The sequence below is a fragment of the Phaenicophaeus curvirostris genome, chromosome Z, assembly GCF_032191515.1.
Source record: "Phaenicophaeus curvirostris isolate KB17595 chromosome Z, BPBGC_Pcur_1.0, whole genome shotgun sequence".
Taxonomy (NCBI): Eukaryota; Metazoa; Chordata; class Aves; order Cuculiformes; family Cuculidae; genus Phaenicophaeus; species Phaenicophaeus curvirostris.
Window position 1 is genome coordinate 57,532,905 of NC_091431.1, and position 23,383 is coordinate 57,556,287.

Sequence of the window (23,383 nt, forward strand, 5' to 3'; positions counted from 1 at the left end):
GAAAGTAGCACCTTTGCCTCTACAGTGCATGCCCTATGCCTGTATTTACATTGTAAATGTAGTGCTTCTAAAAGGTAGCCATGGCTTTTGAAGTTGGCAGTGGAAGGACTTACCAGAAGTGTAGTGTGCTGTCTTAGTGCCTGAAACCTATGTTTTAGTTAGCTTCTAAGATTTCAAGACTGTCAATTAAGGTTTTGTACTCCACCTGAAGTTCCTAGATGGTACTGAAAAGATATACTTGAAATGTTATATTTAACTTCCTACTCTATTGTTCTTTGCTGTAAGTATGGAGACTTTTTTGGTGACAGGATCAAGTTCCAGAATAAATTTAATTATGTTTACAGGATGGATTTGGAGAAAATCCTCTTACAGCTGAAGAGGTGTTTATCCTAGACAGACCAGAGGAGAGAGGAGACAAAAGCAAGGGTTTGGATTAGATGGGAAAGTAAGAGTTAAATACTGTGTATTTGAGATAAGAAATCAGAAGTATGGATATACACATCAGAAAGAGAGCTGGGGGGTGTGGGGAGAAAAAAGCATGGGAACTGCACATATCCACTTGCTTACCAGAGTGGTAACATGGTTAATATGCAGCTAATAAGGATTTAGGGACAGGTGAAGCTCAGTAAAATACATCAGTGACAGTTGAAGGATGAGATCATAGATGTTATCAGCAATTATATCAAGTTTATTCTGGTGCTTAACTACAGCTGGTATATTATGCCAGAAGTTTATAACGCTAAAAAGTGACTGGAATTGAGAATAAAGTTAAAAACTTCTCAGCACTATGTACAGTAGACTTTAGTAAAAATGTTAATGGTCTTCCTGCCCAGAGCAAGATGGCTCCAACCAGTTCAGAGGACTGTGAATATTGGTGGTTGCCAGCTATTTGTTTTGCATAAGACCTTTAGTTAATGCCAGAGTAGAATCCTGTTTTGACTTCCACTGGATTCTTACTGAGCCTTTTAGTGGCTCTGGTAGGTGTCAGTTGTCACACTGGTACAAATACAGCGAGTATCTTCATGTGCAGGCTGTGCAGTTTTATATAATTGCATGGAGACCAACATTGATTATCAAACTCTCCCTTAGCATCTTCTGAGAGTATAGCACATGGAACATTTGTGGACATTGTATCCCTGAACATGGATTTCAAGTCAGCTCTTTGAACAGACCCAACACAATTTTAAATGATTGCTGCTTCTGTGTTTACTGCACTTTTATAATGATTTTTCTTTTCCTTTTAGCTTTACCTTCAGGCCAGAATGAAAGGAGACTGGGCAAGACTCGTACGTCCTACTCTACAGTTTGGTCTCATTGCTGCATCTATCTATGTGGGTCTCTCACGTGTTTCTGACTACAAGCATCATTGGAGTGATGTTTTAACAGGACTCATTCAGGGAGCTGTGGTAGCTGTGCTCATTGTAAGTAACTTGAGGGGTGAGGAGGGTGTACATACAGTGTGTGGCACCTTGGAATTGCAGGCTGTGTTCAGGGGAAAGTAGACCTGTCTTCCTACTGCTCTGAAAGTTGCTGGAGAGGGGAAACAACCCCTGGAAGTGGGCGTAGCAACAGCACTTCAGGGAGTGAGGCAGACTCTGGGCCAATGATGAGATAAGTGGCTGTTTTAGCTATTAGCCCACATGAAATTATCCCTGCCCAAGACCTTTTCTAATAACGGAGATAGAAACAGTTGACTGTAGAACTGTGTGGGCTTCATATATACACCTTCTGGTCCTAGCCAAATACTAATTCTCAAGTACAATAGCAGAGACAGAACTCTGTGTAAGGTCAGCAAAGCAAAAAAAGGCCTTTAAGGATAAAGACAGCATGAAAGTATCTGCCTCTGCCAGTTTTACAGCCTGTTTCTTTTCAGTCTGATGGGAAACCAAAACCTTCACCATTTCTTGTGTGCATTTGGATTGCTAAAAGGGTGTTTACAACAACCAGCCTGTGGAGCTTAGCTGTACTGATGAGTGAAAAGCTGTTTCAAGGAACAGAATCATCTAAACTTGGAGCTGCAGGCCAGGCTGACTGAGTGGCAGCAGCTGTGCTGGCTGCAAGTGAAGTGCCATGGTTGATTCATCCATGGGAGGGGACAGATCAGAGAGAGTTCTCATTCAGACTTGAGCTGACTAAGGTCATAACTGCAGAATTCAATTACCAAGAACTGAGACTCACCTGAAGAACCACCTCCAAGATAATGCTCTCTCAGCTGAAAACCAGAAGGGTATGGTTCATTTCAAGACAAAGCTTTGTTTTGATGACTGATTGCAACAAGTAAATCTTGGAGCAGGTCTGGGAACCTTCCATCCTGCATTAGCTGTTATTAAACGGCTGCACTTACTAAAACATACTCATACCCTTCATTTTTGTATGATCTCATTTTCCAAGAAAAGGAGTGTAGGGAATTAGAAACATCAGGGAGTGAAGAGCTGAAGGCACTTTCATTAGGAAAAAACAATTAATGAAGGGTGTTTGAGAGGGTGTCTTTAGAGAGTTCACCTCAGCAGAAACCTGAGGTAAGAGCATGCTGGGCAGCACCTGCAAATGGAGCACTCTGACCGAATCCAGCATTCGGTGAAAGCTGAAACTCCCCTGCTGTGCAGCTGAAGCAGCACGCTGTGTCCCAGCCAGCCCTCAGTGTGGAAGACAGTTTCTTCTGCTGCCCTAAACTACATTTAGCAGTTCTGAGGTTTGCAGTGGGAGGGGAAGAAGGGATGTAGGAAGGGAAGGGATGATGAGAGGTGGTTTCTCATGTACAGTACACACAGCGCTGTACCAAGTACATCATCTAGTATGTCTTGGGGAAACAGGCAGAGAGCAAGCTGCAGAATTGGATCAAGACATGTGTCTTGTATGCTGTAGCTGTGAAGGAAGTGAGGTGGTATGTTCAAAGGAATGCAGGAAATGACAGCATAGATGGATGTGGCCTTACAGCTGCAGGAGCTGTGGAGGGAGAACTGCTGTGAACCTTACCAAGGACATGAATCCAAGTTTGGTTTAACCAGTTTTTAAAGAAATGCAAGTGAGAGTGACAATGCAGAGAAAAACACTCACTAACTTTTGAACTCTTCCTCAGCTAAAGCAAAAGCTCTCCTGTCCTGTTCTAAATAAATTACAGAATAAATATAACCATACATGCAATGTGGGCCTTCAGTAAGCACATCTTGCCCCTTCATAGTTCAAAACTATGGCTATGATAATGAAGCAGTGCCACATAGTGAAGTTGGAGCTGTCAGTGAGCACATAAGCCTTTAATTTGGCTTAAACCATCAGTAGGCAAGTGGTCACTGGGGCTGTGTGCGTAATAGCTAGAGAAAAAGATATTAGAACAGATGCCAGGATTCTGAGGCTTCCTAGTACATTTCTAATGTTAAAATCTGTTTAAGTAAGTTCTTTATTAGTTTTGATGGTGTAGTTTACCTTCTTCAAAAGCATTTACTCGGTGTTTCAAAGATGTACAAGTGTAGAAACCTAACACCAATTTGTTTGTTTAGGTTGTGTACGTGTCTGACTTCTTCAAAGAGAGAGTATGTACATTTCAACCAAAAGAAGATTCCCATACAACCCTACATGAGACTCCAACAAATGGAAATCACTTTGGCAGCAATCACCAGCCATGAAGAATTGCCCACCTCACCTGTCTTGCGCTCTGAAAGGAAAACAATTTTACAAGTCTAATTATGTAATATAAATAAATGCCTTTATGGGACTGCTGCTGCTGCTCTTGGATGCTCACTTTACCTGTATATAGTAACATCTACCACAGTTATTGTATATCTAAACCTTAAATTTCTGTTGGTTCAAGCTCTTGCTTAAAAGAAACAGGCTATCTGAATTGTAAATTTTTATTGAAAACATGTTAATGGCTATATTACATACACTGCTGTTTGTATATGCCTTGTTGAAACAACTGTGGTTTAAGAACACACCATTAAAAATAATGAAATGAGATGGAACTAGCATGTGAAGCTGATGAACTTGTTCCATAATGTGAATCTAATACTTTTTTTTTTTGATGATACCTTCTGTTACAGGTAAAGGCTTGCAGCGAACACAATATCTCTCTTGATTTTTGTAATCCCTATTAAAAAGAAAAGCTGTATTAATGTCTAGCAGTCATAACTGACACAGTCTTTTAAGTGTAACTACAGGCATCTAATACTTAGCAGTAGAGAAATGAAAGTCATTACCACAAGCATGGTTATAGTTAGCATGCACCAAAACACTACATCTTTTAAGTCAAACTTTAGAAGAGATATTCTGTAGGAAGAGATCAGAGATGCGGTTTACCATGATCTCATCAACAGACACATTACCTAATCATTCACCCATACCATGCCCTCCGTCTCCCAAGTGTCCTTTCATATGGTTTCTAGAATTACTTCTTATACTGTAGAAGTGAAATACATACCCTCTGCAAACTTATTTTCCAACTCTGTATTTCCAATAGCTTTTGCAGCGTGGTACATCTGCCGAAGTAACTCTTCTAGCCTTCTCATGCAACGAATTATGCTACCTGTATAAAAAGAGTGAGGGAGAACTTTGTATTCCCTGGCCCATCCTGCCACTGAATAATTCAGTTGCAGTAGTTCCTTCTCCAGCCCTATTCCATTTATCTAGAAGCTAATGCTAAAACCAACCATATGTCTTAAGCTTGGTTTTTGTTTATTAGTCAATTGTTTCTATCAGGAATTTTCCTGAAGCCATCTCCAAAAGCTTGTTCCCTTCTTTTTTTCTTCTGTTTACACAGCCTCTAATATCTACTCTAAGGACTTTCTGGGCTGTTTAGTAATTCCTGTTGGATTTTTCCTTCACGTACTTAAGACTTCCCTCAAAAACCATACAGGTTTAGGGGATTCACAAGTTTGCTGCTTCAAGAACCACCACAAAGAGGTTTTTGGGGTGGAGGTGTGGGGTTTTTTTTTTGACTGCCCTTAGTCTTTAGTTGTCAGAGACAGTGAGCAGTCTACCTTAGCTCTCTCAGACTGAGGAGTCTGTGGAACATTCTATCCCTCCCCTGCATGCTTGCAGCAATGCATACAAGCTCAGTCTTGGCATAGTTCCTACACTGCAACCTAATACCCACAGGAGTTACGCATTCATCTCATTTAACTTATGTAACAAGTTTCACGCAATGACCCTAGTGCTTATGCTCTTCTAGTAGCACGGAAACAGTATATGTGCTGTTTGGTCATTTTCTCCAGCAGCTTCTCAGGTCTACAATCAAAATTACTGCATACACAGTAACTGTCCTAGGGTAGATATGGGATGAATGGATTGAGAGCCCTGCTGAGAAAGACTTGGGGCTACTGGTGGATGAAAAGCTGAACATAACCTTGCACTGTGCACTTGCAGCCCAGAAAGCCAACTTATCATGGGCTGCATCAAAAGCAGGGTGACAAGCAGGTCCAGAGAGGTGACTCTGCCCCTCTGCAGACCCTACCTGTATCAAGCTCCATATTCCTCAGCACAGGAAAGACAAGGGCATGTTAGAGCAAAGATGATCAGAGAGATGGAACACCTCTCAGCAGAAGAAAGGCTGACAGAGTTGGGGTTGTTCAGCCTGGAGAACAGAAGAGCCCCAGGAGATGTCATCACAGACCTTCAGTACTGAAAGGGGGCTTATAAGAAAGACTCACACAGATGGTTTAGCAGGGGCTGTTGCAATAGAACAAGGGGTAATTGTTTTATCTTGAAAGAGGGTAGATTGAGGTTGGGAACAGGTTGCCCAGAGAGGCTGTGGATGCTCTACTCCTGGAGCCATTTGAGGACAGCTGGACACAACTCTGAGCAACCAGATCTAGTTGGAGATGTCCCTACTCCCTGCAGGGGGCTTGGACTAGATGACCTCAATTGCATGAAATAGTTGCTCTGGACTAAGCATAATACCTGAAAAAACAGTGCATATAAAAAGAATATTCTACAAAGCTGTTGGGGAAGTTATATGTTAATTAAGAAAAGTAAAATAACACTCCTAAAAAACATTCATATGGTACTAGTAGGCCATGCCAGTTTCTACAGTAAGAATGGTTTGTGTGAGGGCAGCAATCTAAAACCCACTGCAATGACACCAGGTGAAAAACACCACACAGTCTCTACAGGGCACTAAGCCAAAGCAAGAGAACTGTGGGCAGCCCAGGCTCAGCTCTCAAAGATCTTGCACATATCCATTTACAAGGCCAACCCTGACAGCTGTTCCAGGGAGTACTGTAAACAGGCAATGCCACGGGGGTTGTTGCAGCCTATTTTTGTGCATTAAAAAAAGCATTTTTGGAATAAATTACTATTGTCTATGCTTACACAACAAAACAGTTGATATGCAGTTGGTTAATAGGATACTTAGCTCAGTTTACCCTTCTTCCTTACAGCTTTAAAAAGGTTCTCTAATTTGCTTCTTCCCAACAGAAATAAATTTCAGCTTAATGACAACTTATTTTCAATAGCAAATCAACACTGCCCCAGTCTGTGGCAAGACTGTGTTCTTGGAGCACTCTGGCTTATGCTACAACCTGAAAAGACACCATTTATTTAGCACAACTACAAGCTTTCATGCTGCTCCTAACTGCACCCAAAAGAGGTTTCAGACACTTGACCATCAATACTAACAAAATAGCAGAACATCTATATTCAGGCTTCAGAGAGCGGAAGCATTCCATCAACTCAAGTTTTCTGTCTAAAAAAGTTCTGTCAATGTCTGTTAGCCTGATGACAGCACAAACTGAACGTAAGTCTTTCACTCATGAAAAGCACTTTCTTTGGAAAAGCACTTTTAATAAGTTGCAGGGTGAGAGATGAAAAACTAGGTTTAAAAAAATGATGGCTTCCAATGCATTCTCTAATAGACAGGCAAGTTTCTGCCTCCTTACTAAACCAGTGCACAGCAGTGAAGTTGGGACTCCCTGTAACAGCAGCAACTCATTACTGCTGATTCTACATTGTTCAAAAGGCAAAGAGGAAAACACACTTCCTTTTAGAGCTTTAATAAGCCATCTTCCTATATCTCATGGTTAACAACCTCTATCAGAATTAAGACAGGAAGCAGTGACAACTACAATGAAAATTTGTACTTGTGATCAAGATAAGGATGCTGAATTCTAGTTTGTATTTTGTTGTTTGTTTTGGGGGCTTTTTTGTTCTGCTTTTAATTTCTTTGAAATCACTGCAACAACTTAGCTAATCAGGACAAATCCCCCTGGGATTTAGCAACCCCACATTGCATTTAAGGTAAGTGTAAATGACAGTGGACATGTGAAGAGCATTCCTTCCTGCTGGACAACACACAGATCATTAAAAGTTATGTGAAGAATCAGGCATCAATCACTGCCATGACCTGAGCTTCTCAAAATGGGCCCATAAGATCTAACTTTGAGAGAGCTGGCACTGTTGGATTAGGACAAAGCTGACCAACTAGCCACAGCCCAAATGTGGTAAATCAAAATATTACTGTCCTGTGTATTCTGAACAGACAGACTGCAATAGGAGGAATTTGTCCAACACAGAATCAAAGACTGCCAGGATTCCTGTTGCTTGCAGGCAACCTACTTTAGAAGTTCCTGGGCCTATGTGCTGGATTACAGAAGTGCATTAATTCTTTTTTCTAAGGGCTCCCGTTTGCAACTGTGTACATACAAACAAGGGAGCGGCATTTAAAACAGTCAAGACAATGGTGACAGTAGCAACCTCAAAAAGGATTTTCAAATATCAGTCATTACACACAGACCTGTAAGACTGACACACCCACCCTACGGCTCTTCACAGCTTTCAGTGCAGCTGGTAAATGATGAAAATAGGGCTTGCATTCTGGGTTGACCTTCAGATAGATAGTTTGTCTTTTTACAAAGCATCTGGGCTTTGATTCATCCTACTTTTAAAATGATGAAAACTAAGTAAGCTTCCTTAAGGGCAGTTTCTAGTACTCCAAATTCACGAACCAGATTAACCCCACCTAACAAAGAACTGATTAACGTACCTTCAAAGACATCAGTCATTTTGCAGATGTGAGCAAAGTTAGCTCCATTTGTCCATGTATACACAACATCCATTAGGTTGGGTCTGAAGGAATTTAAGTAATTTTCTTCATCAATTTCCAGTTTTGCTTCTGCTGACACCTTGGCAATTCTTTTTGCACACTCCTTTAAAAGAAAATATTTTATATTTATAATATGCTTAAACAGATAAAGTGTTTAACCAACAGAAAGGCTTGCATATTATTAGGTACTGCGCAGATGTGGTTTCAAATGTGAAATCATTCAGAATCAGAAAGTAAGCCACTGCTTACATTGAGTCTGTCTGCACTAACAACTTACAGCATAGTAAACAAGCTTATAAAGTTTTTAAAGGTATTTTCTATATTAGCATAAAGATTTCTTGCAATTACAAGATAATCCTTTATTAGGCACTACAAAACCAGATGCAGTGTCAGCCAAATTCACTGATGATCCAAAATCAAGTCTTCCCCATGCACTCATTATACTTCACTCACACACTTTACTCAGGTTAACATTAACTCTGAACTCAGACAGAGTTCGAATGGACAGATTACCTGCATCTGCCGAAGTGGTCCAGCCAACTGCTCTGTCAGTTTTGGCATTTCACTGGACTGAAAAAGATGACATTAAATAATCTCATGCAGTTCCATACATTTACTCTACAGATCAAATGTAAAAATAGAAGTTCAACATGTGCCAGTACCATCCTAGATTATTCCAATGATTTTTCAAACCTGTTATCAACCACTAAAATTTGCAGAATTCTCCAAGTACTTGTTCTTCAAATTAAATCAGAAAACAAAACCTTTCTGTATAGTTTGCCAACAGTAAGAAAAAAACCCTACCTGCTTTCGAATACTTCCAAAATCCCCTCTATTTAGCTGTTCCATAGTTCTGATCACTTACTATTTTAACTTATACAAGTTTTTCTTCAAAAATATAAAAAGCAAATGCTTTTAATAACTTAAACATCAGTGGTTATGTATAGAAGTACGGCTATTCAAATACATTAATGTTTTTATGTTCTATCTGTTTAGACTCAAGTACTATCGTTGAGTAAACAGCAATATTCCAACTAACTTTGCCATCCTTTCTACTAAAAAGTAATTCATTAGCATCTGCTGCTGATGTGCTTTCCACATTTAGAAAGAACCTGAGTGAAACATCTTGCTAGCTATCTATGGTGATATTTCACATAGAAGTGTATTTTTGCTGTGTTTTCTTGATGATGCTAAAATAGTGGGGGGAAGGAATAAGGTCATTAGTGTTAAATACCCATGCTTTTAACAGCTGTATTTAACAGCTCTTTTCATATCAATTTCATGTGGTATTGCAATTTTCATCAACAGGTCAAGGATACTGTCCAAATTACATGGGTGTACTGCAGCATTAAAAGATACCCTCAACCTGAAGTGTGGAGCAGATATTGTTAAGCCACTTTTAAAAAAAAAAATAAAATCCTACATTTAAAATTACACGGATATGTGCATGTATACACAAATACAAGCACATATCCTGAGAAACTACTAATATTACTTCATTGCATGAGGAGGAAACAGCTGTAGAATCATTACAAGGACTGCAGTTCTATGCAACCTTCAGCACGTCACTCATGAGGAAAGATACTTTAGCACTGAAGCTGCAATGCTTCCTAGCGTTCAGTGGGAGTTCACATCAAACACGCTAGGAAAGGATAAAAAATGCAAAATGGCTTGGACTGTTTTGACCAATTTCTGGAATTATAAACTATACTGTTGGTAGACAAGGATGTCTAGAAATCATTAACCAAAACGTAACTCACATTCTCTTGAAATACAAAACAGCTCAGTAGTGCAGTTGCCTGTTCTGCAGTTAAGTCATTGAAGAGACCATTGAACATCATTTCTGTCAGGAGTAGTTCATCAGCACTAAAAGACAGACAAGGAAGTTTAGGCAGAAAACTTACTGAAACGTAATTTTTAAATGAAATGCTGGGAATCCTTTTTGTGAAGCAACTGGATATAGATAAGAAACAACAGCTTCTTGGCTTTTCTTATAGGAACACCAAATACTAATATATTAGCTTTTAAAGGGAGATGCCAGTTAGTAAGATTGAGACAGTATTTTAGGGAAACTAAAAGCTCTTACTGAACTACTAAGCATCTCTCCTGATAGTTCATAAAACTTAGTATTAACAGTTGCCTTAGTCAGTTTTTTTCACACAGGACATCAAGAGATTGAAAAGAACCAGTGTGCAGCAATTAGGGAAAAAAACTGAAATTGGTACTGCTGCTGTCCAAAAACAATTCAACTGGATATTTCCAAGATATTGAAGAAAGAGGAACAAACTTGCTTCCATTTACTTGTAGAATAAAGACTGAATAAGGGACTATAAGAGAAATTGTATTTCAACAGCCCTATGGTGGCAATTAAGCTGTATTCCAAACTTGTCAGCAACTTGGTAATTGCTGACAATCACCGTTACACCCTTGTTTGAGAATGACTCTGTACTGAGAGTCCTGGGAAGTGAAACCATAGAAACTGAGACCATCCTCTCATGTAATCTACAATGTTAAATGAAAATACACGTTACTGCCTCAGCACTATAAGAGAACAACCAGTGTTTTGGCACTTTCACATTGACATTTTAGTTTTAAAATGTATTGTATTTTGTCCTTAAGTTGGTATCTTTACTACTTCAATCACTATATTCCCTTTATGACACAGATCACGCAGTCTCTGAATAATCTTTCTTTTAATTGGCTCAGAACTTTAAAATATAAACACAGCATACTAATTTCAGCAAGGACAGTAAAGTCTGTATTCATTACAATAATCACCTTGCACAGAAACCAATTACCTGCTGATTTCACAAGCAACCCGTCCTTTCATCTCAATAACATCTGAGGATGTGGCAAACCCAAGTCTTCTCAAAACACGCTTGCGGCATTTGAGTTCATCCATTTGTAAGACAGTTCTAGCTTTTTTCAGTTCTCGCTTTGCTGCTTTAATATCTATAGCAATCTTAGGGGTCAGAAGGAGAGAAAAAATACATGTTGCTGTTTTAAAAGATGCAACTGTTTTAAAGACATTGCTTAAGCTAAATAAAGGCCACAGAACATCGGTATACACACATACTCCATACTCATCAACACCAACTCATTGAACTCCACTGACAGGAAAGTTTGAAAGAAGTTTTTTTTAAAAAAAAATCAGTTCCATTTACCCAAAGGAAACTCTGGTAAGCTTGGGAAGTTAAAACTATTTACCCATAGTAGGGGAAAAAACCCAACCAGCCTAGACCAAAAAACCACAGAAGAAATATTTGGTGAGAAATGAGCACTCATCTTTTTCAGGAGGGCCACAAAAATGATCAAAGGGACGGAACACCTTTCCTATGAAGCCAGGTTGACAAAGTTGGGCTTGTTCAGCCTGGAGAAGAGAAGGCTCGAGGGAGACCTTACTGTGCCTTTCAGTAATTAAAGGAGGTTTACTAGAAAGATACAGTCAAACTTTTCAGCACAGCCTGTTGTGATAGGACATGGGGTAATGGTTTTAAACTAAAAGAGGGTAGACTTAGAGTATATATAAGGAAGACATTTTTAAGATGATGGTAGTAAAACACAGGAACAGGTTCCCAGAGAGGTGGCAGAAGCCCAGTCCCTGGGGGCACTCAAGGCCAGGTTAGATGCGGCTCTAAGCAGCCTGATCCAGTTGAAGATGTCCCTCCTCATGGCAGGAGAATTGGACTAGATGGCCTTTAAAGGTCTCTTCCAGTCCAAAACATTCTATGACCTTCTGAGACCTGTACTATGCTTCAGCTAATCAACTATTCAATCAAATGTAGCCCAAAGGCACTATTTCCTGCAACTACAGCTCATCCAGAGTCTTATCACAGTCACTGTCAACACACCGGCAGTACAGTGCCGACACTCTTGCAGAACTCTGCTTGGCCCATCAGGTCTTACCATATGCAACTTGCTGCTGCCCATATTGGAACTACCTCACTTCTTTGAAGTGACTCCTGGAGAACCTGTTTTCTGGAGCAGCATGAAAACACAAGAGCTGTTTTTGTGCACAACCAGTTTAAGTTTAGCAGGGTACAATGCTACACGAAATAATAAGTGTACTGCTTCCAGCTGGGAGTCAGCTCAAGAAGCAGCAGCACAATGGTTCACACAGTATGCTCCCCAAGCCCTATCAATTCAACTTAGCTCTGCACAGGAAGATTAAAAATGACCAGTTTTAACTATCTGTGAAGACCTTACCTACACTGTACTGTGCTATGCCTTCTCAGGGAAAAAAGACTCCAGTAACCTTCTGCTCTCTGATGACCTTTCTTGAAAAGTTTTCTTTCCAGATGTACTTCCTATCTGATATCCATCAAGGGCATACCACCAACTCAACCAGTTTACTAGCAATAGTCAATAATTTCACTGCATTTAAAAAGGATCATTTGGACTTTGCAAACAAAAAGAAAAGCAAGCAAGATGGGAACTATTACTGTCTCTCTCTTCAGGTAAATACAGGTACAGTGTCTGATACTATAATTTACCTGTGCTTTTTTTTCACAAAGTTTGTAAACGGTTTCCAAGTTGGGATCATTGTGAAGAGGATGTGAATACATCCTGTGCTCAAATGCCTCTACTTTCTGGATTACTTTTTTCAGTCCTTGATCTTTGATGCCCATATCATCAATGGGGTCCAGTAACGGCACTCCATCGGGAAACCGCTTTTGTACTTCCTAAAAAGAAAAAATATTTACTTTTTGGTAAGATTAATAACAATAACAAACTATGCTTTCACAAATCAGCTCACCCAGCTATAGGGAGCCGAAAGGCAGTAATGCAAGTTTCTTACGTGATGTTTCAACAGTTTCTGAAATTAGTTTCAAACAACTGTTGACAAGAAGAAACAACGGACTTACACCATAGCTTCCAACTCCATTTCAGAATAAGGCTATTGACAAGCTTTAGACAAATGTCTTTAGAACAAGTTGTCCTGTGTTCAGGAGTACATCAACAATCACAGCAGAGCACATACACAGCCCAGCAGAACTTACTTGTATGGATTTTAACACACTTTGCCTGTTGTCAATAGGTCTCAGGTCTTTTGGTATGTAAAGTCGGACACTGCTGATAGCTGAGAGAAGATGCACCAAAACAGGAACAACCTATAAATGACAATGAAATAACTGACAAATCAGTAAAAAATTATATTTTTACTATTACTATTCCAAAGCTAAACTTTTCAAAGGAAAAAACCCCTGTGTACGTAAGGACACAGCATTGAGTAAGGTCACATCAGGGAACAGGAAAATGCCAGTAATGAGATTTAGTATTAGTAAACTAGAAAAATGAGTTTGTGCAGTAAAATCTAGAGAGAGGCTACATGTGCAAAGTAAACAACTCCCTCTGATATGAAAATGACTATTATCTGTCTTGCCACAGGGTTTCAAACAGAAAACTATAAATAATGCAAATGCTTTAATGGAAAAAAAAAATTCATTTAGGATGAGATAGCCTTGCAAAGCTGAAGGGTGAGAAAACCAGAAAAGAGTGAAAAAACCACTCTATTTCCAGACACAGAAGATACTGCTAAGAAAAGTATCTTCCAAAGAGCATTTATTACTCAGCCATTATAAAAATTGTAACTAAATTCTGAAATCTAGTACAACAAATGCACACTACCCTAAAAATCCTGCACAAGTATCTGAGTAAAAAAATAGCTTCTAGACAGTTGTTTGTCTGCAGATTTTATACAGTAACAAATTCACTCAAGTATCCTGAAAGTTTTTGAAACTCGGAAGTTTCCTCCTCAGTGAAATCAGCAACCGTTTAAGAAAGCTGAGTTGGGTGTACAGCTACTGTCTCTCCCTTGACCCATCAATCCCTCTTTTACCACAACTTGCAAATGCTTTGTAAATCACATTTTTGAGAACATTTATAAGAAATTATTGATATTAAACACGTGTTACAAACCTGCATCTCTCCTTTTTCATCAGGTCTGGCAGGCTTTGCAGCCTCAGTAGCAGAATTTTTCAAACTCTCTTTGCTGCAGTGCAGTAGCACTTCAACTACGTATAATGGGTCCAATTCACCAGAATTTGGCTGTTGAGTGCACAGAAAAAACAGGTCCATACCAGTTATTATATAATACCAGAAAGAATGGAAGGAAAAAATCATGATTATATTCACTATTATAGGTATGAAATGATCTACTGCTCTTCACCAAGTATCAGCTCGGTGATGCAGTACATTCTAAAAACTACTGAATTAGGATTGATTGAGAGATCTCTCACATAGAAAAACACACTTGCAAAAATTATCCCCTCCCCACCCTTCCTCACTAACGTAGCCTAAACTCTAGCTGCAGCTTTAGTTGCTTCTGTCTTTTCTTCTAAACATAGCTTTTTCAAAGTAAGCAAACACATCTTTATACACCCCTAACTGCACACCTAACACCGGACATTAATTCAGAGAATACAGACATGCAACGGTGGTGGTTAAAAACTATTGTTCACAAAACTATAACCTTTATTTGAAAAAAACTGACATTAGTTATTTGATGGGATAAATATGCACTAACGTTGCTCAAATACACTCCTACTACAAGAAAGTATTTTTATGACTTTGAATAGAACTAAGTTATAGGCCTAACACTGAAGGCAGACACCATCTTTTAAAATACTGTCTGCAAGCTTCTCTGCTTCCAAATACAACAGAGAGGGGAAGAGAATACTCTTTTCAAAATTCCATGTTAGCTCAATTCAGTTTTGCTGGGCATTATTTTTCATTACAAATCTACAATGTAGAGTTTTCTTTCAGTGCCTACAAAGCAGGGTGGAGCCAGCCAGCATTTCGAGATTCTCTGAAGTACTATGAGAAACTGACATAGTAAACTAAACAGAAAACCAGGGTTATTCTGTTCTACAAGGTAGGTAATTTCTCCAAGAAATGCCATTATTTGCTGGGGAAGAAACTGTTCCTCTGAATTCTGTCCTACATTTGCAGAAAGCACTCATAGCAATGTACAAGATCCATGGTGTTGTTCTCTGAATCGAAATGTTAACATCCTCATATACCAAATCCAGTCAAAGCCATGGAAATCATAATGCTGACTTGAATGAAAAGGAGACTAAACTCATAGCTGCATAAATATGCTACAGAAATTACTAGAACTGGAGCTGTCTAGAAACTTACGGGGGGGAAATCCTATCAGTAATTGTATTGCTAACCTATTAATAAAGGAGGAAAATTGTCATTACATTTGCTGTTAATATTAGTCTCCATAAGTTTACATATACTAATATCTTTTAGACAACACTGACCAGACATGACTTAATCTAGAACTGCTTTTTGAACGTGTACTGTTTCCTTCAGTGGGTTTCACTAAACCCTGGAACAGGAACTGCTATGTTTTTATATGCAAGAGTAAAAGAGGACTAGAAAAGCCTGTAAAACTTTGTTAGTCACAGATCTCTGTTGTATCAAGTTGGAATGATACTTTGGTTCATGCCACATTCATGTGGTTTAAGTATATAATTATGCCTTCCTTTGGCAGAATATTGTATGATTACATGTATTCCAAGGATTTTAGATCTGCCCTGAAACATCCATTACTTCGTGTGTGTGGAAACAAAACAAGACAGCCAGTCATATCTGCTGTATTTGAGGTGCTCAGGGTCACGGTTTAGTGGTTGACAGGAATGGTTGGACTCGATGATCCTAAAGGTCTTTTCCAACCTAGTGATTCTACGATTCTCTGAGCTGCAAACCAAGGCATACGGCACAGATAACAAATTCAGATTGCTGGATCAATAACATCAGACTCACTGAAAATTCAGTGACCACGACACAGCACTAAAACCATTGTTTATGCAGTAAACATTATAAACAAACATGAACAGAGAAATATGTAAATTTAAGTTTACTAAACAAGGATTATAATCATCTAAATAAGAAAGACCAAATTGCAGCATCTCAAATTTTATTATCAATAATTGTTAATTTAATGTCTAGAATCACTAACAAAAATTTGATGTCTAGAATCAGGGGTCAGATGACAACATGGACTATAAACAGCACAATGACAAAACTAGCATACTGCTGGCACAATCTAGTGGAAATACAACTTCTTACTCAAAAATATCTGAGGATTGTTATGAATTCCAAAGCAAATAAGTTACTTTGGTGCCTACTTTAATGTATGTTATTTAGCAAGCACGGCTGCTTGAAATAAATTCTTCTGCCTACTGTAATTCAGGATGAAGTGCTATTTGCAATCACAACTCTGCGGAACAATGCATCATGAAATTATGCTGGAAAAACATCTAAGTATAATTAACAACTAACATAACTGCCAACGACTCGTGCTTTTGCTGCCACATTACAGCAAAAAGAATTACTTACTGAAATACAGAAATACTGTAACCCTAAATGTCAATCTTCATGATATATATTCCTCACTAAAAAAGGGACTTCATTAGAATCTATGATACAGCAGAGAAAATGTTTACCATTAAAGAAAAACCAGTATTATAGACCAAATTCAACACGATTTCTAAAAGCAAATCCAAAGAACTGCTGCAGCTTAGACGTGAATGAAAGTTTAAAGATACAGCATTAACAGTGACCTATTTCAAGTGCTAACTACATATTTCTCCATTACTATTAAATATGGTAGTATACAGCTGTATCCCAGGAAAAAAGGCATTTAATGAACATACAAAAATGGGTAACTAACAGATTCTTTAAGTAATTTATTTTGCTTCTGCTCATACAAACAAGTCTTTCCATACTGATTTTAAAAGTTACACTGCTTTAAGTCTGTCCCATAATTTTTAGCACCTATTGTCATTCTTTCCACAGAACTCAGAAGGAAAAATTCAACCCAGCTGCTAGAATGACTTTATGAAAAAAGTGCTGCTGGAGCCAGAGCCATCTCCTGCAGAACAGACCATAACTTCAAAGCTAACATTCAAACTTACATACAACTGTGAGACAGGCCAGATCAGGAAGGTACATACACGGATAACATACATGGATGCATACATGGATAAAACGTGCACAGACAGAAGAAATGCCTCCAGTGACACAGAGGTAAGCAACTTTACACAGAAGGCTGGGGTGGGGGGGAAACCTGTTTTACTGCTCTTGTGGCTCTATGAAAAAAGCAGTCTAGAAGCAAAAGCTTAAGCAGCAGCAGTAGCAGTCCAGTTTTCCAACTTGAAAAGAGAAATATGACTTTCAAAAGGAAGATGAAAACTGAAAACAAGACCTCTTCTAATAAGTTCTATACGCACACATTTTTCTTATTTCCTCTTTAATGAACACATATTAGAGGAGAACCAAAAGGTGCCACAACAGACAGGCGCCAGCAGAACTTCACAAAGACAACTTCTCATTTAGAACTCATAATTAATGCCAATGCTCTCCTGCCAAAATTACAGTAAAAACACCACCACAGAAAACTACACTTTAAACTTAGGTTTTAATTTAGACAGCAGAATAGCCTGTCAAAACATTTCTTAAAGGGAGACCAAAACATCACCTCTGGGGTTATGCAGAAACCAACTATAAAAATTGACCTCTGGAAGGAAAAACATATGTGGCTCCTGTTGCATCACTGCCCTCTGTATTTCCTTCCACATTTCCCTGAATCCATTTCTATTGTTTTGCTCTCTTGGTAATCTCACATCTCAACTCTGAATTCCACCACAATGTCTCGGAGAACAACCAATCTCATTCCTCAAGCAGTAACTTAGGACTCAAGACACAAACCCCACTTCAAGATAACTCTCTATGCAGTGGCAAACATCAGCCTCCCTACCCTCTCAACCCTCACTTAAAGCTTCTATAGATCTTCTGAGCACAGATAACATCATACCTTTCCCATGAAGGGTTTAGAGTGGCATTGTTAGAGATGTCTCAGAAACAAACTAAACAGTTTGAAACATCTGTAGTGCCAAATGCACTTTTGAACTACGTATCCCAGACACAAGCATTTCCTCTATGAATACGCTGAAAGCTAAAAAAAAAAAATCAACCCAGCAGTTACAGCTTTTCCCACCTCCCTTTTTTTTTTGCTTTACACTTTCACTCCAGGACTTGAGGGTTTGTAAATATAGGGCAAACTACTTTTTTTTGCCTTTGAGTACCACAAAAAAAAAGAGTTTTATCTTATTTTCAGAAAAAGCAGCAAGGTATATATTTTTCTAATGAAGAGAGTGCATATTTTACCTTGACATTAGATTTCTTCGAGAAGTTAACAACCACTCCCCATCCGAAGTCATCACCTTCATTTTTCACCTGAAATATTTACAAGATGTTATAACATAGCCCACGTACAATCACATTCTAGCAAGCATATCTTTCCCTAGTTTTGATATATACAACAACAGTCATGGACTGTTCATTGTCAAAACATTGTCAAAACAGCATTTCTTTTACTATATAACTGAATGTTCAACAAAGAAACATAATGGGAGTCAAAATTCTTTGCTTAGTGTGGTGCATGTAATTTTTCAAGATGTTAAAATGGCAGAGAAAAATGAACTCTGCAAATCTCATGGACAGGTAGAGATTTGAACTAAAAGCAAAACAAAAGAAAAATCAGATTACCTTTACCAGTCTTCCTGGCTGTAGGAAAGGCAAGCAATACTCTGGTTTGTGAATGTATTCTTCAATCTCTTTACCCAGTTTTGCAAGCTGCTGTCGGATTTTATAGTATATGACCACATTTTCTTCATTTGGAATTGCTATTTTGTTGTACTGTCCTTCCAGATTATTCACCCCTGTAATAAAAAGAAAAATTTCATGGAAATTAGTAATTTCACAGATTTAGAAATCAATGCTACACTTTCAGATTTACATAACTGGTATTTTGTCAACACTTTGGCATTCATTTATAATAACCCACTATCTAAAAAGCTAGAAATCTATAAATGTGTCCATTAAATTCTATTTTCAGAAAATTAAATAATACTACTACTTATTTTATTTTTAATAAAGAAGCTTGAGGAAACAAGTTGCACAGACAACAAAAACCTGCGGTGATTTCTGGAAGGTATTCACCGCCTACCAGATCTCCTACCCCCTCCTGGGAAAAGGAGATTGCTCAAAGACATCTTACCAGATGTCTTCCAACAAGAGAGGAAGTCGTCAGAAAGTGTTCTTCTACAGCCTAACCTGTTTTAGGCTGTTCTCATCAGTTAGAAATCCGTATTTTCTTCCTCCAACATTTTTACACCTTATTTAAGCAAATCAGTTTTTATTACACAAGCAACATCCTTTGTTCTCTCACATTGGTAATACTGTTTCTACTAACTCACTTTCCTGCATAATATTCGAATGAATATGAGTGACTCAGAAATCCCATTTCACTGGGAGTTCAGAGACAGCCCAGGGAAGTGCTCCCTATTTTTAGCTGCTCTCTTTTTTAAAAAAAAAAAACCCTAGCACTCCATACCTATCACAGAACTTCCTCCTTGATCTAAACAAAAATTTCTCTCCTCTGTGTTTTTAATTGCAGCTGAAGTGACTACAAAATTCTAACAACCAGTGTGGTGCTGAAACAAAAAATGTCCAAGAAATAAAAAAAGTGTTCTCCAAATTCTCTATTTAAACAGTAATGCTGGAATGACAGAACGAAGATGTAGGCATGTCAGCTGGAACAGGCAGGCTCTCAGGAAATACATAATATTTCATTTACAGTATAACTACTGTCTTAAATACTGCACCTGCAAACTAAAAGTCTCTCACACACAGTCTCTCTTAATATTCAATTTCCAGATTAATTGTTCATTCATGAGCAGCAAAGAAGTAGCTGCCTATCATGTTCTTCAGACTCTTTTGGGTCAAATATTGGAAGAGACCTCACTCCCAAACATTGGCTGAGATCTTTGGAAACTGACTTTGGCTCATGAAAACACACTATTTAAAGACCACAGCTCAAAATTTAGTTACTCATTGGAATGCAAATGATGCCCCAGTCCTCTCCGAATTTTGTTTTTTATTTTAACTGAACATTTTTCCCATACCACTCCGAATGCAGCACACCTGAGTTCTTTTCAGAGATCATACAGAGAGATTAAAATGTTTCTTTTAGCCAAGTTCTGCATATCAAAAAGGAGTAAGACTTTTCTTCTCTGCACCTCTAACGAGCCACAGGAATTTTAAAATTGTTTTTCCTTCTTCCTATTCTACAGTTTAGCAATGTAGCAAACATTCTTGTCTGGCTCAGGAAGGAAAGTTCTCTTCATAGATTGACAGTGCATATCAATACAGGTCCAAAGAACAAGAGATAATTACTCTTCCTGAAACTATGACATAACAGCAAATTGCACAGTGGCAACTGTTGGCAGGGAAGACAAGAACTGCACGGGCATAAACTCTTATGAGCATACTGAAGTGTAACCACCCAATCACATAGCAGCAGCATCTTTTATACCGATGTCTGAGAGTATAACATACAGTAATACTTACTTTCTACTATTTCAGGAATTGTTCTGTAATGTTGGAACTGATAGAAGGATTTTTCTAACATGTATTCAGGGTTTATTTCCTCTACTCGAAGCAAGTTCAGTACCATGTTGTATGTCAGGTGGAATGCACTGTTTAACGGATCAGCTGAACCCTGAAAAAGATCCAAGAACACTGCCCAGTTAAAAAGAAGAATCATTGCAGCATATAGAGTATATCAAATCATGATGCAGTGGTTTATATAAGGAACTGCTTTGATAGGTAGTATAACTTGTCTTGAATTTTGATTAAGTGCCTCATCATATTCTAAGCAATTTTATTATGCTGAATATCTAACAGTATTTATGTCTCATCTTATCTACAGTTATATTACGATATTATAAATTAGATCTGAATGAAAACTTGAGATAAAAAAAAAACGTAGGTGTTTCTTATTGTCTGTTTTGATTCGATTATTTTATCATTAAAATAAGCTATTTAACTATTTAAAGCAATCTATTATTTTAACACTCTGGAAAAATTTGCTTGGACACCTTTTTCTCTTAAGACTTACTGATCACGTTGGTGCTTTGTGAAGTCTGTTCAAACACAGGTAGTCTGTGACTTCTTTAATTTTAGTAACACCTCATTAAAAAAATAATTTAGCATGGCCAGCAAGATGAGGGAAACGATTCTGCCCCTCTGGAGTACTGCCCCAGCTGGAGTACTGTGTCCAGTTCTGCAATCCCCAACATAAGAACTGCTAGAACAGGTCCAGGGGAGGGCTATGAAGATGATCAGAAAGCTGGAACACCTCTGTGGTGAGGTCAGGCTGAGAGTTTGGGTTGCTCAGCCTGAAGAAGAGAAGGCTGTGAGGAGACCTTATAGCAACCCTCCAGTACCTGAAGGGGGCTACAAGAAAGCTGGGGTGTTACGTTTTACACAGGCATGTAATGACAGGACAAGGGGAAATGGCTTTAAATTGGAAGGGGGAAGATTTAGACTACACATTAGGAAGAAATTCATGATGAATTGGGTGGTGAGGCTCTGAAACAGGTTGCCCAGGGAAGCTGTGGATGCCCCATTCCTGGAGGTGTTCAAGGCTAGGTTGGATGGGCCTTGAGCAGGTTGGTCTGGTGGGAGATGTCCCCACCCATGGCAGGAGGGGTGAAATTAGATGATATTTAAGGTCCATTCCAACCTGAATTATTCCATGATTCTGTGATTCTATAATTAATCACAACTCTATGATTAGTTTACATACGCAAATGCTGAAATTCAGATCAAGTACTCTCCTACATCGCTAGGTCTAATGGATTTTAAAACACATTACCAAAATATATAAATTTTTCTTTTAATTCTAAATGTATAGTCAAAAATTTGATAATATATCCATCAATGCACTGACGTCTGTTTGAATCTATTAGTTCACAGAATCACCAGGCTGGAAGAGACCCACCGGATCATTGAGTCCAACCGTTCCCATCAAACACTAAACCATATCCCTCAGCACCTCATCCACCCGTGCCTTAAACACCTCCAGGGAAGGTGAATCAACCACCTCCCTGGGCAGCCTCTGCCAGTGCCCAATGACCCTTTCTGTAAAGAATTTTTTCCTAACGTCTAGCCTAAACCTCCCCTGGCGGAGCTTGAGGCCATTCCCTCTTGTCCTGTCCCCTGTCACTTGGGAGAAGAGGCCAGCACCCTCCTCTCTACAACCTCCTTTCAGGTAGTTGTAGAGAGCAATGAGGTCACCCCTCAGCCTACTCTTCTCCAGGCTAAACAACCCCAGCTCTCTCAGCCGCTCCTCATAAGGCCTGTTCTCCAGCCCCTTCACCAGCTTTGTTGCTCTTCTCTGGACTCGTTCCAGAGCCTCAACATCCTTCTTATGGTGAGGGGCCCAGAAATGAACACAGGATTCGAGGAGCGGTCTCACCAGTGCCGAGTACAGAGGGAGAATAACCTCCCTGGACCTGCTGGTCACGCCGTTTCTGATACAAGCCAAGATGCCATTGGCCTTCTTGGCCACCTGGGCACACTGCTGGCTCATATTCAGTCGGTTGTCAACCAACACCTCCAGGTCCCTCTCCTCCAGGCAGCTTTCTAGCCAGACTTCTCCTAGTCTGTAGCACTGCATAGGGTTGTTGTGCCCCAAGTGCAGGACCCGGCATTTGGCCTTGTTAAACCTCATGCCATTGGACTCTGCCCAGCGGTCCAGCCTGTTCAGATCCCTTTGCAGAGCCTCCCTACCCTCCAGCAGATCGACACTTCCACCCAGCTTAGTGTCATCCGCAAACTTGCTAAGGGTGCACTCAATGCCTTCATCCAGGTCATTGATAAAGACATTGAACAGGGCTGGACCCAGCACCGAGCCCTGGGGAACCCCACTTGTCACTGGCCTCCAGCTGGATTTAACACCATTTACCACCACTCTCTGGGCCCGGCCATCCAACCAGTTTTCCACCCAGGAGAGTGTGCGCCTGTCCAGGCCAGAGGCTGACAGCTTCTCAAGCAGAATGTTGTGAGAAACTGTGTCAAAGGCTTTACTGAAGTCCAGGAAGACCACATCCACAGCCTTTCCCTCATCCAGCAGCCGAGTCACTTTGTCATAGAAGGCGATCAGGTTAGTCTGGCAAGACCTGCCTTTTGTGAACCCACAATGTAGGCACAATGTAGTTCTCCACATGTAGGCTATTTAAGAATAACTGTAATCCAATTTGCTTTATCTGAGATACAGAGCCTTATGAGATTGCCTTACAAACCAGAATCCTCCCCACTGCATGATTTTTTCATCTCAGAAAACAGCTGTTACAGAGAAGCCTTCAGCATACATTTATACTAAGAAAGTACCAACACGAATGCATATAAAACAAGTTTGAGATAAATCATACAGCCTCAAGTTTTGCTTTCCATGACTTGAGACCCATTCATTCTAGCTTACATCTGTGAGTA

General features: G+C 39.3%; 2 protein-coding genes across 3 annotated transcripts in view; one reads left to right on the forward strand and one right to left on the reverse strand.

Annotated features, from left to right (window-relative positions):
- PLPP1 (phospholipid phosphatase 1) overlaps window positions 1–4,105 on the forward strand; it is a 65,725-nt gene extending 61,620 nt beyond the window's left edge. For both annotated transcript variants that reach the window (XM_069879795.1, XM_069879794.1), the window contains exons 5-6: window positions 1,245–1,421; window positions 3,498–4,105. In XM_069879795.1, coding sequence (XP_069735896.1) covers window positions 1,245–1,421; window positions 3,498–3,623 — 303 coding nt within the window. In that variant the 3' untranslated portion in view covers window positions 3,624–4,105. The remainder of the gene's footprint in view (window positions 1–1,244; window positions 1,422–3,497) is intronic.
- Window positions 3,833–23,383, reverse strand: part of MTREX (Mtr4 exosome RNA helicase) — a 41,553-nt gene continuing 22,002 nt past the window's right edge. Inside the window, exons 16-27 of the mRNA XM_069879780.1 lie at window positions 20,456–20,606; window positions 18,593–18,765; window positions 18,212–18,280; window positions 13,952–14,080; window positions 13,033–13,143; window positions 12,526–12,714; window positions 10,831–10,994; window positions 9,793–9,898; window positions 8,546–8,602; window positions 7,973–8,135; window positions 4,415–4,519; window positions 3,833–4,084 (exon numbers count right to left, since the gene is read on the reverse strand). Of these exons, the coding sequence (XP_069735881.1) occupies window positions 4,032–4,084; window positions 4,415–4,519; window positions 7,973–8,135; window positions 8,546–8,602; window positions 9,793–9,898; window positions 10,831–10,994; window positions 12,526–12,714; window positions 13,033–13,143; window positions 13,952–14,080; window positions 18,212–18,280; window positions 18,593–18,765; window positions 20,456–20,606 (1,470 nt within the window). The 3' untranslated portion in view covers window positions 3,833–4,031. The remainder of the gene's footprint in view (window positions 4,085–4,414; window positions 4,520–7,972; window positions 8,136–8,545; window positions 8,603–9,792; window positions 9,899–10,830; window positions 10,995–12,525; window positions 12,715–13,032; window positions 13,144–13,951; window positions 14,081–18,211; window positions 18,281–18,592; window positions 18,766–20,455; window positions 20,607–23,383) is intronic.